The following is a 15390-nucleotide window of genomic DNA, read 5'->3' as shown; positions in this document are numbered from 1 at the left end:
CTTTGCGGGAATTCTAAATTACAAATTTTAAAATACTTTTTACGCTATTAATAAGTAGCAAAATATATTTTTTTACTGGACAGTATTTCATAGAGCCTTTTTACTTTAAAAATGTAAAAAAAACTGATGTTTCCCTATTTTATGAATTTTTGCTCAACAGAGAAATTGATCAAAAGGAACATTATTCTAGCTGGATTGGTTATTAAGCAAAACTTACGCGTCACGTCATGACGCGGGATCATTTTACGAAATTTGTCAACCTTGAAATATGTGACCGTGAGAAAAAATATACGTTTTAACCCTTTCAAACCTGAATCCTGTGAGTAAAAAAAGTTTTTTGTATTTTCTATTTTAAATTTTTTTTGCTACTCTGTATCCAGGCGGATGACGAATACAGTTCTCTGTGTGAAATTCCTCATCATATAATGCGTATAACAACGTAACAATTCTCGTACCAACTTCGAAATGCATTCACCTATATCCAGAATACATAGGTATGGAAATAAGTTCGAAAAAATATTTGATATTTTCAATACTAACTCTGTTAATACAATAAAATGTAATCTCACTCGTTATTTTTTAGAAAAGGAATGAATTTTGTTTTCTTGTATACGTATTTTTGTTTATTTCTTTATATATAAATTATACATTTGTGGATTTATTGCCAAATTTAAACTGATAAAATAACGGTGTTGTTAAGACTATTTAAAGCTTTCATATTGATCCAAAAAACGTATTATTTTTAATGTATTATTGTAGCATTATTTTTCTTTTTCATTATTACCTAGTTAAATACCAGCCACTTTATGTTTATGTTAAATTATTCTTAATTTTACTTTGTCATATTTATATTTAGAGCATAATATTTTCTCACTTTAATTGTTCTCTTTTATTTGTCATCTTGGATATTTTATGTTTCTTTTTTACTTTTTTGTAGTTTAAAAAAATAATATTTTTCTTAATTTGTTTAGTTTTAATTATTCAGTTGAATTATATAGTTATATTACATATTATATATTACATAATGAATTGTTCACTGCTGTGATTATTTCTGTAAAACTTTATTGTAAAAGGTTCCTTGAACCGTTAATATAAAAATAAATAACTAACTTAAGTATTTTTATTCTATCAAACTAAGCAAAAATAAATGGTAAACATTAAAGCATTTTGACGCTGGAAATGCTATTTACATTAAGCGACATTGCACTTTTAGTAATGACAAAACTAATTACATTAAACGACACGGGACTTGTAAAATATTTTCAATAAGTAGGCGAATACACATTAAAATATGATTTACCACGTCTATAGACGATGTTCTGAATGGAGGTATATATATATATTTTTAAAATTTTTTAAATGGCTCTCCTGTAAAGTTTGCAAAATATCACTTAAAGTAAATAGTATTTCCAGCGTTGATTCAATTGTACAGCAAAGTATCTCAAAAATTTATATTAAAAAAAAAACAAAATTCTTAACTCTTCCATCTGTCGGTAAAGGTGTGTAAAGTAGCCATTTAAACCAGCCAATGATAGGTCATAAGTCCTCTAAATGCATGGCCTTCCATATTCCCTTCTCAAAATGTTTTCCCTCTCTGTTGCAACAAATTTAGATTTAAATAACTCCCTAGGGAGGATCCAGCCTGTTTACAAAAATTTTAACATACTCAAAACATTGTTGATGATAGCGAAGTGTTTATTCAATCTGCAGTGCCCTGTAAGGGCTCTAGTAATTTTTAGATACACTCGAAGCATTGTTGGTCAATCTTTTTGAGATTTTATTTATAAGTTTGCTAACATAATTATATTTTCGCAGCATCCTGGCGGTGAAGAGGTGCTGTTAGACCAGGCGGGGAAGGATGGAAGTGAATCGTTCGAAGATGTCGGCCACAGCTCTGATGCAAGGTAATCCTTTGTACGTGTTTCTCGTTGGAAAGCTGAAATTGACAGGTAAGAAGCGCGGAAATGATGGCAATTCAATTCGTGGGTAATTGCCTTCATTCTCCAATGGACTTTTGTCGTGATCAGACGTGACACCGTCGTGTGTGATGAGAAAATGTGAATGCAATTTCTTTCATAAATACAGTTATTCATTTAATTTTTCATGTTATTATTATTATATTAATTTTAAGCTAGCAGCTTAAAGCTGATATGCTTAAATCTAGTTAAACGAAAGTTACTTGTTGGCGCACTTTAACTTTTCCCAAACAAATCTAGTCCATTTTTGAACCCATTAAGACTACACATTGAGATCAGCTCTTGTGGCAGCTAATTCCAACCATCAACAACCCTATTGCTCAGGAAATGCTTCCGTGGATTTCGATTGAATCTCGTTTTCTCCAGCCTGAGACTGTGGCCTTAAAGACGAGCATCCTGTTTTAGCTCGAACATGGATTCCAAATTTGGATAGCTACAGTGATGTTGAGTATCTTGTATGTCTCTATCAGGTCACCCCTTTCTCGCCGCATATCTTACACATAATATTATATTAGGTGTACAACTTTGCTTCCGCCCTTTTCCTGTAGATGGCTTTAGCGGCAAGTAGTGGTCGAAATAAATGGATCATACACGTCACGCAATAAACTTGGGCATCTGTCATCATAACCTCATAGAAACATTATTTATTTATTTGACGGACTTATACAGTCCATTCTAACGATGGTAAATACAATTTCTTATAATAGATACAGGCACTAATAAAATAAAATACAACTAAATAAAATTAAAGCTAGGACAAAAAAATTAAAAATTACTACCTCAAGACAAGATCTGGTCTATCTTAGTGAATTTTTAAAACTATGAAGACTTTCACCAAAAAAGTCCAGATCTTGTCTCGAGTTTACAGTATGACACAATCGGGACATTGGTGCATGCAAGCCACAGTTTGTGCTGTGTTGATCGAGGAACAGCTCATTATTATTTCGCAACCGGCGGATTGGAACATTGAATGCCACTTGTTCCAGTAACGATGGTACATCAATTAAGCCATTCAGCAACTTAAACATATATATGGAGTCAATATTATTTCTACGTTTTTGTAGACTTGAGATTTTTAACATTGACTCCATTTCTCCGTAAGTGTAGTCTCCCCTCTCGAGGCCAATCATCCATGCTACTTTTCTTAGCAAACGATGTTTCACATTAGTCGTTCAGATCTCAATTGAAAATGACAGTTTACAAGCAAAGTTCTCGTCATTTGCTAGAGGTTTTAATTTTCTGCTTCAATATGAAGAAATGATTTTCACATCAATGACCCATGGAAGAGAGAAGATTTTCAAAGATGCAGAATTGGAGGCATTTCTTGACAAAGACTCGTGTCAAAGTCAAGAAGAATTGGCACGATCATTGAGAGTAACTAAACAAGCAATTTCAAAACTCCTCGCATCTATGTTTCTTTTTTGGGTAATACCGTGTGTGTTGGTTTTGTTCCGACGTTTCGGCTACCATTGCAGGAGCCATCTTCGGGGTAAACTGTGTGGTTTGTAGAGAAAAGTGTGTGTTTATGTATTTGTAATTTTTACCGTGTGGCAGTCGGCTGTAGGCACATTTGTATTAGTTTTTGTAGTATGTAGTGCTGGGAGCCATGTTGAGTTTAATTACTACTGCCGACTTTGACATGGTACAAATTACTAGTACACAAACTCGGACTCTCCTGACTTGACATTGAATCCTTAAACTATGACTTCTAAATGAATACACTTGATTTGGAAAGTTAATCCAGAAGACGGAAACTGAGTGATTTAATGTTTCTCTTTTAAGATAATAAATGGCATGCTGGACTTTCCTGACTTGCTAAATATGATTCAATTCCGAATACCTGTTAGGACTGCTAGACATAATGTCCCATTTCTTATAGATATTGCTGTTACTAATTATGCTTTTAATTCACCTATTCCAATATCACACAGTCTAGGGAACCAGATCAGTTGTATTGACATTTTTCACATTAGCCAAATGAAGTTTAAACTTGCCATTAAAGAAATAGTTTAGGATATTGACTGCTGTTTAAGTATTTATGTTCATTTGTAAAAAGAGAAAAATAAATGTATAAATAAATACACGTCAAGAAGAAGAAGAGAAGAGAAATATTCCTAAACATATGACTAGATATTTGTTTTTTTTTTATTTAATTTTTTTTTTTATTTTTATATTTAATTTTTCAAAGGGGTATATTATTTTGTTTCTTTTTATATTTTATTTTTAAAACGGTTTAGAACCCCTTAGCTTTTATCAGGAGACAGTTAGTATTATTCCTAGGGCATTCAATATACATTGCAACAATACCAACAAATCAATGATTTATGATTTTTGCTATTTCGTATATACCGCATTATCTTTCTTTTTTTATTTTTTAATTATTTTTCTACCTAAGTATATAAAGTATTAAAATCCCAAAGTTATTATATAGAACATTTATAAAACAACTGTGTAATATGAGTATGTATAGATATATTGTTATTATATTATTTCGTAATTTTGTAATAGAACACTGTTATGTTAAATGTATTTATGTTTATGTTTATAAAAGGCATTTGTGCCATGTTTACACTAATAAATAAATAAATGTTTTTTTCTAAAAAACACAGTTTAACCTGAAGATGGGTCCTGCAAATGGTAGCCGAAACGTTAGATCAAATCCAACACACACGGTATCACCCCAAAAAGAAACATATTGATAACAGTTTTGTAGCAACAATTCACAGACAGTGTATACTTGTAATGCCGTATTAAACAGACTTCATGAACTCGGCAATAGTTGTTCCCATGTATCTGATATATTTAGTGTAGGGTATTGTTCCTATAGAACAAACCTTTTGAACTTTTTCAAAGATAGTGAATGGTAATCATATATATTTATTCATGCATTTCATAATATACACAGTTTTTTGTTCACTTTGCCCAGCTGTATGAAACAGTACTTATGATTTTCTTGTTGTATTACTGTAGAATGTTTTATTATTTAATTTTGGTTTTTACATTTATTCTTGAATTATTTAAATTGTCTACTGAATATGCTGTATAATTTTTAGGCTAATTTTTTAAATACAAATCTTGTTTAATTTTTAGGTTTAATTTTTTTTATAAATCTTGGGTATTAGGAAATTTATGTTTTTTTAAAAAAAAATAATACTAAGCCAAATATGTTAGTATTATAAATTTTTGTAAAAGGCAGATTTGCCGTTTATGTTGATAAAATAAATAAATAAACAGTGATCGTGAAAACCTTCGCACCTATCCTCGCATCTATTTTTCTTTTTTTTAGTAAAATACAAACTGTAAAACACTGGGCTAAACTATGTAAGCATATAGGTTCATGTGCACTTATACAAATTGGTATTTTGAACGTTGAACGTGACCTTGTTCACGGTATTTATGAATAACATTCTTGATTTCTGTATAAGGTGACCTTTGAAATTAGTAGATTTTCTTTAAAATTGTCCTCATTTATACCGCTAAGGAATTAAAATCGTATATACAGGAATTGTGATAAAATTAGCAATAAAATTATTTGCTTAAGTTTCACTTTTAAATATAAATTTGTTGCAACAGAGTGGGAAGACGTTTTAGAGAAGGGAATATGGAAGTCTAGTAATTTACTGGCCTGTCATTGGCTGGTGACATTCTACGTTTGTTTAAACATCCACATTACCTCAACTCTTCCATCTGTTGACTTTAGTGAAGTAAAAGAGCTGAAACCTTTGTCATGTGGGTGATTCATCCGGCTGAACCATTTCACCTACTAGGCAATGCCTGAAAACAATTTTTAAAATTTTATACGTCTTCCGTTGAAACAAAAATAAACTAAAAATCTACACTGTACTATGAAGAGAAAAGGCCTTATGGAATTGATTGAATAATGACTCATTACTCACTTCTTTGCAGATCACTGATGAAGAAATACAAGGTGGGAGAGCTGATCGAGTCGGAACGCAAGGACACCAAGGAGGCCAAGATGGACTGGTCTGACGATTCCTCGCGCAGCACTAACAGGTGCAAAGTTTCATAACTCCGTCGCATCCTTCCATCATCCTCCCAATACCATGACACGGCTAACCCTTCTCCATACCCCGCCTACATTCTGCGATCGGAATTTGCACATAGTCAGAGAATCTCTAATGTTCCTCCCTTATACACATATGCGTATACGCTCTCTATTTTATACACGTGTTTCATTTAATTCATGTACCAAAAAAAAATATTACGTCTTAATTCATACATGTATAATTTTCTTTTTAAATCAATTAAATCCCAAAAAGTATAAAGTAGAATTTCTTGAAACGTACTGCGATTTGCAAAATAACAACTTGGCTGCCCGAAAACGGATGATGGCAGTCAAACAGCTTACTCTAACAGAGATGCTCAGCAAGCAATGAAGAATATACAGCACTCGTAACTACGCTCAATATGTAAAAGTGTTCCTTTTTCATTTAATTAATTAAAAGCTCATTTTTCATTTTCAACAGTAGTAATGAATTAAAATAGACCCTTTTTTCAGAGAAAATCCAACTATCCAAATTTTTGATTATCCGAATGGGTCCGGTCCCAATTGATTAGGATAATTTGAGCGCTACTGAATACATATATATAAGTTACACATAGGTACATATCGTCGCCATTCAGGCAAAAGTCACTAACCCAAAAAATGCCATTTTGAGAAATCGCAACTTAAAAGTTTGGAGGCCAAAGAAGGTCTATGTGTATTAATTGATCGACGATTACATGCTATTGATTTTTTTTTTTAAAAGGCATTTACTCTATATACCTTAAAATTTAGCTTAATTAAAATGACAGCTGCCAAACTAATGCAATAGTGATGGGAAATTACTGATCACTGATCATTTACCGATCAAATCGATTTTATCAGTTTTTTCATGCAAACATGAAACTCTGTTTCAGAAAATTGATATAAAAACGCAAAAATAAAATATTTATACTTTTTTCATGAACAACATCAAATGAATTATATTTTTATTCGATCAATTTACATTGATCAATTTGTCCCATCTCTAACGTTTTTGCTAAATGATGTAACCTTGTAAGAACGTCGTTAATAATTAGGTTTTAAAGCTGATTTTATACAATTATGTTGATTTATATGTCAAGCATTGTATTAAAAAAAAAAATTAACATGCCAGTTACAAATGATTTTTCGTGTGCCAATATAAATCACTCCTTAGACGTCACTACAAAGTTATGTCGTCACTTTTGCTGACAACTGTCATTCTAATCGAGCTATATTTTAAGGACTGTAATTAATAATTTTTCTATTATAAACATAAAGGTTTTTATACACATCTTAATTTGCTCTCGCTTTCGCTTTCACACACTCTTTCGCTTTTGTACACACATCCAAAGAGGTTTTATGCACACATTTACACGCAAAAAGACACTCATGCTTACGTGCCAAAAAAAATACAAAAAACATTGCTATTATAATATATAAACTTAATTATAATGTAGGTAATTAGCTTGTGTCATTAATATCTTTTAAATTAATGACTTATTGTTATCTGTGCAGATTCTGATCTCTTATTATTTTTTCATTATTATCAATTCTATAGGATTAAAAAATATTTCATAATATGTATTATGTATTGGAACATTTAACTATACCTAAATTAAAATTTAGAATAATGCTATTTACAATTGTACCAAGATAATAATGGAGCTTTGAGAATCAACCTCATATTTAAGGTTTTTTAAGTGATCGCTTTTAACATAAATTATTTATTTATTTATGCTTTATTAAGTTAGTTCATAACATCTTAAGAACTAATATAAACTTTTAATAACATTACAATTTTTTTATGAAAATTTATCAATAACATATTTTTTCAAATTAATTTGAAATATTTCAATCTCTCCTTTATTCGATTCTAATATCCTGAGTTACGCCTTATACAAATATAAATTTATAAAATATATACACAATTTGACCACCTTGAGTCAATGATAAAAACATACTAAAATATCGAGCCATAATCGGCAGAACATCGTAAGCGACAAATAGTGAATTGTGCGGGAGAAGGTTTTTAGAAATTTTTGTTACATATATATTTTTTTTATAATTCGGTAACTGGGATTTATAATGGTTGGTTTATGCCAATACTGAAATGACAGCCAAATTGTGTAAAATCCTTCCGCTTTTAAGATAATGGCGGTAACGCTGTTTTGCCTATTATTTGACAGTTGAGCGAGCTAGCGTAACCGCCCACATTGTCGTCGGTTACATTGTTTTGCTTAGCTTAAAAATAATATGTCAACATATTTTTTTTTTTTAAGAGTGGAATGATGCGAAGTTACATAGAAAACTATAATTGGCCTATAATTTTTGGTTTATTTGTAAAAATTGTACTTTTTTTTGTTATAATAGCTGTTGTTTTCTTTTAATAAATAAAAATTAATATCCTTAAATGTGGCAGGTGAATTTAATAGAGTTGTGTTTTTAACTCTTGTGCAGGGGACAATAAGGAACACTTTTCTGTAAAAAAAACACAATTTGCCAAAAATCTCGTTATGTTGTTCTGCCGATTATGGCTCGATATTACAACAAAGGTGAAGATCGTTTTAGATCTCGTGCACTGTTTTACACACCCAGAAGCCGTACGAAAGCAAGTCAGAATTCACCCGTTAATAGGGCGATTCGCTTTTTGATTACGGCTTCTGCGGATAATATCGATCTATTTTTCTGTACATATCGGCAGTTTAGCAGCTATCTGCTTTCTATTCATTGATTTCTAACTTATATTTACAGTCTGCATTACGTAATTGGTTAAACAACCTATAAAGTGATGCAGACTACAATTGTCAAATAAATAGATAATGTACGCATTGGAAGCAAAGATGGCAACCTCCAAAAAAAAATTTTTTTTGGTTATGATGTCATTCTGTAGTTTATCAACTTTATTTTTCTAAAAATCACGAGTTGAGTTGCAAATGCAGTTTAAAATCATACTTCTGATGGTTTGAAAATAGTGTTTGGAAGCAAACATAGCAATATCCATCAGTCATTTTATTCGACCGATGACAGGCTTGAGATTTAAATGTTCAAAATGGCCGTCCCATACAAATATTAAGAAGGTATTTTGAATTCGTGTTTCTATTAAAGCTAATTTATTAGTATCTTTAAGTTTAAGTTCAGTGAAAATAACATTTCTAACTCTCTTTGGCATTAGTGTAGCAGTTTTTGTTATTTTTCTCGAAAACACCAAAACGGGAGTTTGCTATCTTTGCTTCCAATTCCCTCATGTGTCTTACTAGTTTGTCTGTCAAAACCAAATTCATCCAAAATGGCCGCAAATTGACAGATCAATTGTAAATGTGGTTACCAATCTAGGAAAAATAATAGACTCTTACAATTACATATTTATATTTGAAATTGAAAATATTCAATGTATTTTTTTTATCATACCTCATATTGTATTGTATTTATGCTTATCATAGAAATAGCAATATTAATTGTTGTATGCGTATCGTGTTTCGATGTTGTAGTGTGGTAGTGGTATGGGTCCAACATTATCTCGAGCACTGGTTTATAATAATACACAGAAAATATGATAAGACTCACCTGTTGAAGCTTCTAGAATATTTTGTAAGTCGAGTATTAAATTATGGGTAGTATTTAAATGATCGAATATAAATTCAAACTAAGGGTGTTAAAAATAGTGATTATGGCAAACTGAAATACTAAGTGGGCAAAAGACTGAGGGCGAAAACAAATCTTGAAAACGGCGTCTTGAAAATACGAATTTGATTTACGAGTTATTCAGAACGATCAGTATAATAATTGTTGAGGGAACAAATTTATATATATTTATTTATTTGACGGACTTATGCAGTCCATTCTAACGATGGTAAATACAATTTCTTATTATAAATACATTTTATTAGTATAAAATAAAATACAACTAAATAAAATTATAGCTAGCTCAAGACAAGATTTGGTCTATCTTAGTGATTTTTTTCAGTCAAAGTTACACTAAAAAAGTCCAGATCTTATCTCGAGTTTACAATACGACACGATTGGGAAATTGGTGCATGCAAGCCATAGTTTGTGCTGTGTTGATCGAGGAACAGCGCATTTTTATTTCGCAACCGGCGGATTGGAACATTGAATGCCACCTGTTCCAGTAACGATGGTACATCAATTATGCCATTCAGTAAATTAAACATAAATATGGAGTCAATGTTATTTCTACGTTTTTGTAGTCATGAGATTTTTTACATTGACTCCATTTCTCCGTAAGTGTAGTCTCCCCACTCGAGGCCAATCATCCATGCTACTATTCAAGTAACAATTTTGTAGCTTACATTATATTCAACATCTGGCATATATTTTATTCCAAGAGTGCTGCGTTATATCCTAATCGAGGTGTTTCATATATCAATGAACCAAAGACTCACATTAAGAACCTAACCTAACCTAATCTAACTTAATCTAACCTAACACATCCCAAAACGGTATTTTTTTAAGCACTTCATCTATTAACTCAAATAGGTTATAAATAGTCACTCCCGTAGTATCTTTTTCGCCCATAAATTCAGGCTTTTTTTCGCCCAATTTATTATTTTATCCGGACACTCGGAATTTTAGTTGCTAGCTTAGATTAACTTGATTAATTTTTAGTCATTCATAATTATCGCTAGTTAAGTTAATTTTTCGCAAACATAATTTAACGCCGCTCGGTTTAGTATTAAAGTATCTCATTAACAGTCATCTGTATATTATTTATTTAATTCCCCTTAAATTATTATTATTACAGGACATTTGTCAGTCAGTATTTTGTCATTGATATTTAGTGCTAATATTTTACCACGCATGCAGAATTCACTTAAGTCAGGCTCAGTACTAAAATGTAATAACAAAAAAAACATGATTTATCTATTTATTTAACTTATTTACATTTTTTTTCGTTTATATTCGTTACATTTTTTATTACATAACATATCGCTTTATTTAGTTATATATTTATCGCAACAGAGAGGGAAAACATTTTTGAGAAGGGAATATGGAAGACTAGCCATTTGCAAGTCTTAAGATCTGTCATTGGCTGGTTTAAGCGGCCACTTTACCTCGTGCCTATGTTTAAACATCCACATTTCCTCGACTCTTCCGTCTGTTGACTTTTGTGAAGTAAAGGAGCTGAAACCTTTTTTGATGTGGGTGAGATTCATCCGGCTGAATTATTTCACTGAGTGTTTTAAGTATGTCCAAATGTTTGCAGACTGGCTGAATTTCCTCCCTAGGGAGTTATTTAGATCTAAATTTGTCACAACAGAGAGGGAAAACTCTTTTGAGATGGGCATATGGTAGTCTAGGCATTTACAGGGCTCATGACCTTATGTTACACAGTATGTAAAGTGGCCACTAAAACCAGCCAACGACAGGTCATCATCATCAGCCGTCTCTTGTCCAATGGTGAATTTAGGTTTCCTCCTTAAGTCTCCATATCTCCCTGTCCTCAGCCGACCGCGTAGACGGGTTAGATTTAATTCCTCGGGCAGTTATTAAGATCTAAATTTACTGCTACAGAGAGAGAGGACCTCTCTGTTGATGAACACTAGCTCTAAAGCTGATAATAAATCATATGTGTTTTATTATCAGCTTTAGAGAAAAAAGCTGACAGTTGTTTTTAGTGATGCCATAGAATAAAATGTGATACCGTATAAATAAAATTTCCCAGCATGTAGGGTAAAATTATTTCATGTTATTTTATGCCAATTCAAAATTCTATTTTCGTTTCTTTATATTTACACATAAAATAATATTAACACGCGGTTTTTAAATCAAATAAAAAAACAGATTACATAATGTTGTTTGAAAAAATATAAAAATGTTTTTAGTGAAATCATTGAAAATAGGTAAAAAAAATATTGACAATTTGAACTTATCACCGTTTTCATAATTTTTCTGGAAGTATGTGTACACTATAGTGTAGCAAATCAATTTTATTTTTATGTAATTCTCATTTTTTTCCATACATTTTTCATTTCCTCACTTTATCGTTTTCCTCAGTTTTACACTTTGTTCATGCTCCCTTGAAAAACGTAAAAAGGAGATTTTACTGTGTATATATATTGCTTATTAGTTCAGGTATAACTAGATGTTCAAATTTTATTTGTACAACTATCTAAAATAAATAGAATACAATCAAATCTACACAACAGTTGGAGTGTTTTTGACTTTGACAAATGATAAACAATTAATACATTAGTTTTTTTATATTACAAACAAGAATCTAATTATGTATTTGACCGGTTTCGATGATTTTGTAAGATTTTTCTAGTGCTGTGAGTGTTTTCTGCAAATTGAGAAATGCTGTTTTTGTGATCGACACATTTCAGAGGGTGATTATTACAGTTTGTTGTATGAAAGCGGCCTGGCTGCTTTCTGCATAACTTCATTCAATTATTCTTTTGTAATGTGTGGATTGTTTGCCTTGGGGTTAGCCGAACGAGATAAGTTCTCTCTCGTGGACCCATTTTAAACATTATCAGCCATCTCGCAGTACGGTAAACGTCTCGCAAAGTTGAACCAACTCTAAGAAGCACGCAAAACAATCAAATCAAAGATAACAGGCAGCTATTTACAATTTTCTTTCGTATGAAAATATGCGTTCTCATGAATTCTTGCGAAATAATCAACTTTGTTATCGGCGACACGTAACACTTAAATGCATACCGTATTTATTAGAATAGAAAATAAAGTTTTCATGCAAGTGAGAATTGCACCAATATCACTATACTGCCCTGCTAAGCCTAAAAAGACATAGCTAAAAAAACATTTTGCGTTTTCTTTTTTGTAATAGATTTTCAATAGCTTCTTAGTGGTGGGGGTCAGTGATATGCAAGCTCCTGACGTCACTGCGACCCGTGAAAATCTATTATGACGAGCCCAGGTCTATAAAGAGCCCGGCTATTGTGTGGAAGGCGAGAGTTTACATTTTGCCAAATCTCCCCTTCCAAGCCCAGATCCGTAAAGTATATCATGTAGGAAGCGAGCTCTTTAACATCCTCAGGTTTTACCAGTGGTCCCCCGAGGATGAGGCTCCTTTTATGATGCAAAGCATCACATTCACATCTTATGAGTTTAGGTGTTTCCTCATCTGCACTGCAGAACCTACATCTAGAAGTTTGGGAAAGGTTCATTCTAGCGCGGTGTTTGTTCAATCTGCAGTGCCCTGGGCGGGCTCTAGTGATAACCCTCGCTCGATTTCGGCTGAGCTTTATTAGGTCAAAAGCAAAACTTTGCGAGTACCCTTTTATCAGTTCCTTCGCACGGTGCAGATCAGGTACTTTATGCCAGAGCGTAACACTCGGCTTCCTGGCCCATGACCTAAGCTCGATAGCCTCACGTATTAACTAAACCAGCAAGTCATTTCTCCTACTCAAATATAGGATATTCTCTTGTAAAGAAAAAAATAAAGAAATCAGATCAGTATAGCATAAAACAGTAAAACAATGTAAAATTTGCAATGAGGAAATTCAGAAGTTAAATAGACTATTAAAATTTAAAGCATTATTTTTTATGGTTTTGTATTTCTGAAATTACTCCGCGTGTGACGTCTCAAGTTCTCTTTCGCTTCTTCTTGCCTAGTTCTGCCGATTGGTTCGTTGGATTACCGTAAACCGGAAATCTTTCACAACCCTCGTATCATTGGTTTATTCATATGACGTCGTTCAAAGCAGTTCATTTTTATTACACGGTGACGGAGGTGAGCCGTTGTCCTGCGGAGATGGCCTGCGTGTCTATCTCTAGGGCAAATGTCTCGGTCCATTGTCCTGTCCTTGTGCGAACCACGCATCAGGAATGAAAAACAAAAACTGCCTTTGCAGTTTTAGATCCAATAAAAAAAGTCAAAGTTTAATAATTGTTTCGTTTTTGTCTAAATAGGTTGCGTAATAAAAGGTAAATTAAAGCAACCCAACAATATTTTGAGTTTGCCTTAATTTTTGTCGACATCGACTGGATTTAACCCCCTGGGTAGTTATTAAGATTAACATATTACAACAAAAATGGAGAACATTTTAGAGAAGGGAATATAGAAGTCTGGGCATTTACAAGGCTTATGGCCTGTCATAGGCCACTTTACACGCTGTAACATTCACCATTCTGCCTTCGTTTGAACATCCTCATTTCTTCAATCTGTTGATTTTTGTGAAGTTAAAGAGCCAAACCTTCATGCCCAGACTTCAATAACCCCTCTTCTAAAATGTTGTCAAAGCAACCTATCCCTATAAAAACTTAACGGTTGTTTAATTGTTGACTTGAATTTAACATATATGAGGGTAATATAAGCAAACTTAGAAATCTCCATCAGAAACAGAAAATTAGTTATTGATGCCAAAATAAACTATACGTAAAAACCTCCTACCTAAATAATAGCGTAATTCAAAACCGTCTCTAAATCTTGCAAAAACAGATTTCAATTATACTACTTGACACCGCAATCTTAGCATTCTCCATTGAGTTGGTGAAGCATAATTACAAATCTCACAATTCTTTTTTCAAAGTTTTGTTGCAAATATCTCGGTAACTCCTTCAATGGAGATTTCTGAGTTTGCTTCTAATGACCTCATACATCTTCAGGTTTCTGGCACAAGTTGGTAACTAACAACTTTCAAAGTTAAAAGCTCATCCCAAATCAACAATTTAAATAATACCACGAGCAAGAATATTACAAAGCATTCTTTATTGTGTTGATAAAATACGACATATTTTTATTTACTATTTAAATTAAGATTATCTGTCTGCCAGTGAAAATTTTTAGTCACCAATTTGTGTCAGAAACCTGACGATATGTACCAACAAATGTTAACCAACTAATACCCGTATGCAGAGACAAAACTTAAGGTGAGGAAAGTACATTCTAATTTCAAATGCAGAGAATAACCTGCAGGTGAAGACAATAGGATGAACCTTCCTCACCTTAAGGTTTGTCTCTGCATACGGGTATTAGTCTGTTTACCGTGCCTGTACTAAGAAGAATACTAGAAAGCCTAGTGAAGCAGGGAATTCATATTTCTATCTGAAATTTAAAATTTCCACTAAGTTTTATACCCCAGTACATTTTGCACCAAAAACATTAGTGTGGCCTTCTCTGGCGATCATTCTTTTTAACTGTACAGGCACGTGTGAAGATTGATGTTGTTAATCACTGTGTTTTTGCTGTGGGAGGCTCATTTGAATGATTACAAAACTGAAAAAGCAATTGGTCAATGTCGTGAATAAGAATTAATGTTGCAAATTTTTACTTGCTGAATAATAAAACAAATTCCGAACAGAAAAATATTAAATTATGCAGTCAGAAATTGGATAGATTCTTATCCGAATCAGTGGTAAATTTTTCTACATGGTAGCCTTGTTTAAATTTGTACTGGCGTGGTAAAT

The 15390-nt window shown here is 32.4% G+C and overlaps 1 protein-coding gene across 1 annotated transcript in view; it reads left to right on the top strand.

Moving 5' to 3' along the window:
* Nucleotides 1–15390, top strand: part of Cyt-b5 (Cytochrome b5) — a 28553-nt gene that overhangs the window by 9921 nt on the left and 3242 nt on the right. Inside the window, exons 2-3 of the mRNA XM_088227708.1 lie at nucleotides 1816–1904; nucleotides 5883–5990. Coding sequence (XP_088083834.1) covers nucleotides 1816–1904; nucleotides 5883–5990 — 197 coding nt within the window. The remainder of the gene's footprint in view (nucleotides 1–1815; nucleotides 1905–5882; nucleotides 5991–15390) is intronic.

This window comes from Micrasema longulum, unplaced genomic scaffold, assembly GCF_059751315.1.
Source record: "Micrasema longulum isolate JH-2025_06_02 unplaced genomic scaffold, ASM5975131v1 h1tg000044l, whole genome shotgun sequence".
Lineage (NCBI taxonomy): Eukaryota > Metazoa > Arthropoda > Insecta > Trichoptera > Brachycentridae > Micrasema > Micrasema longulum.
The sequence above is the reverse complement of the archived record's forward strand: the minus strand, read 5'-3'. Positions and strand labels throughout refer to the sequence as shown.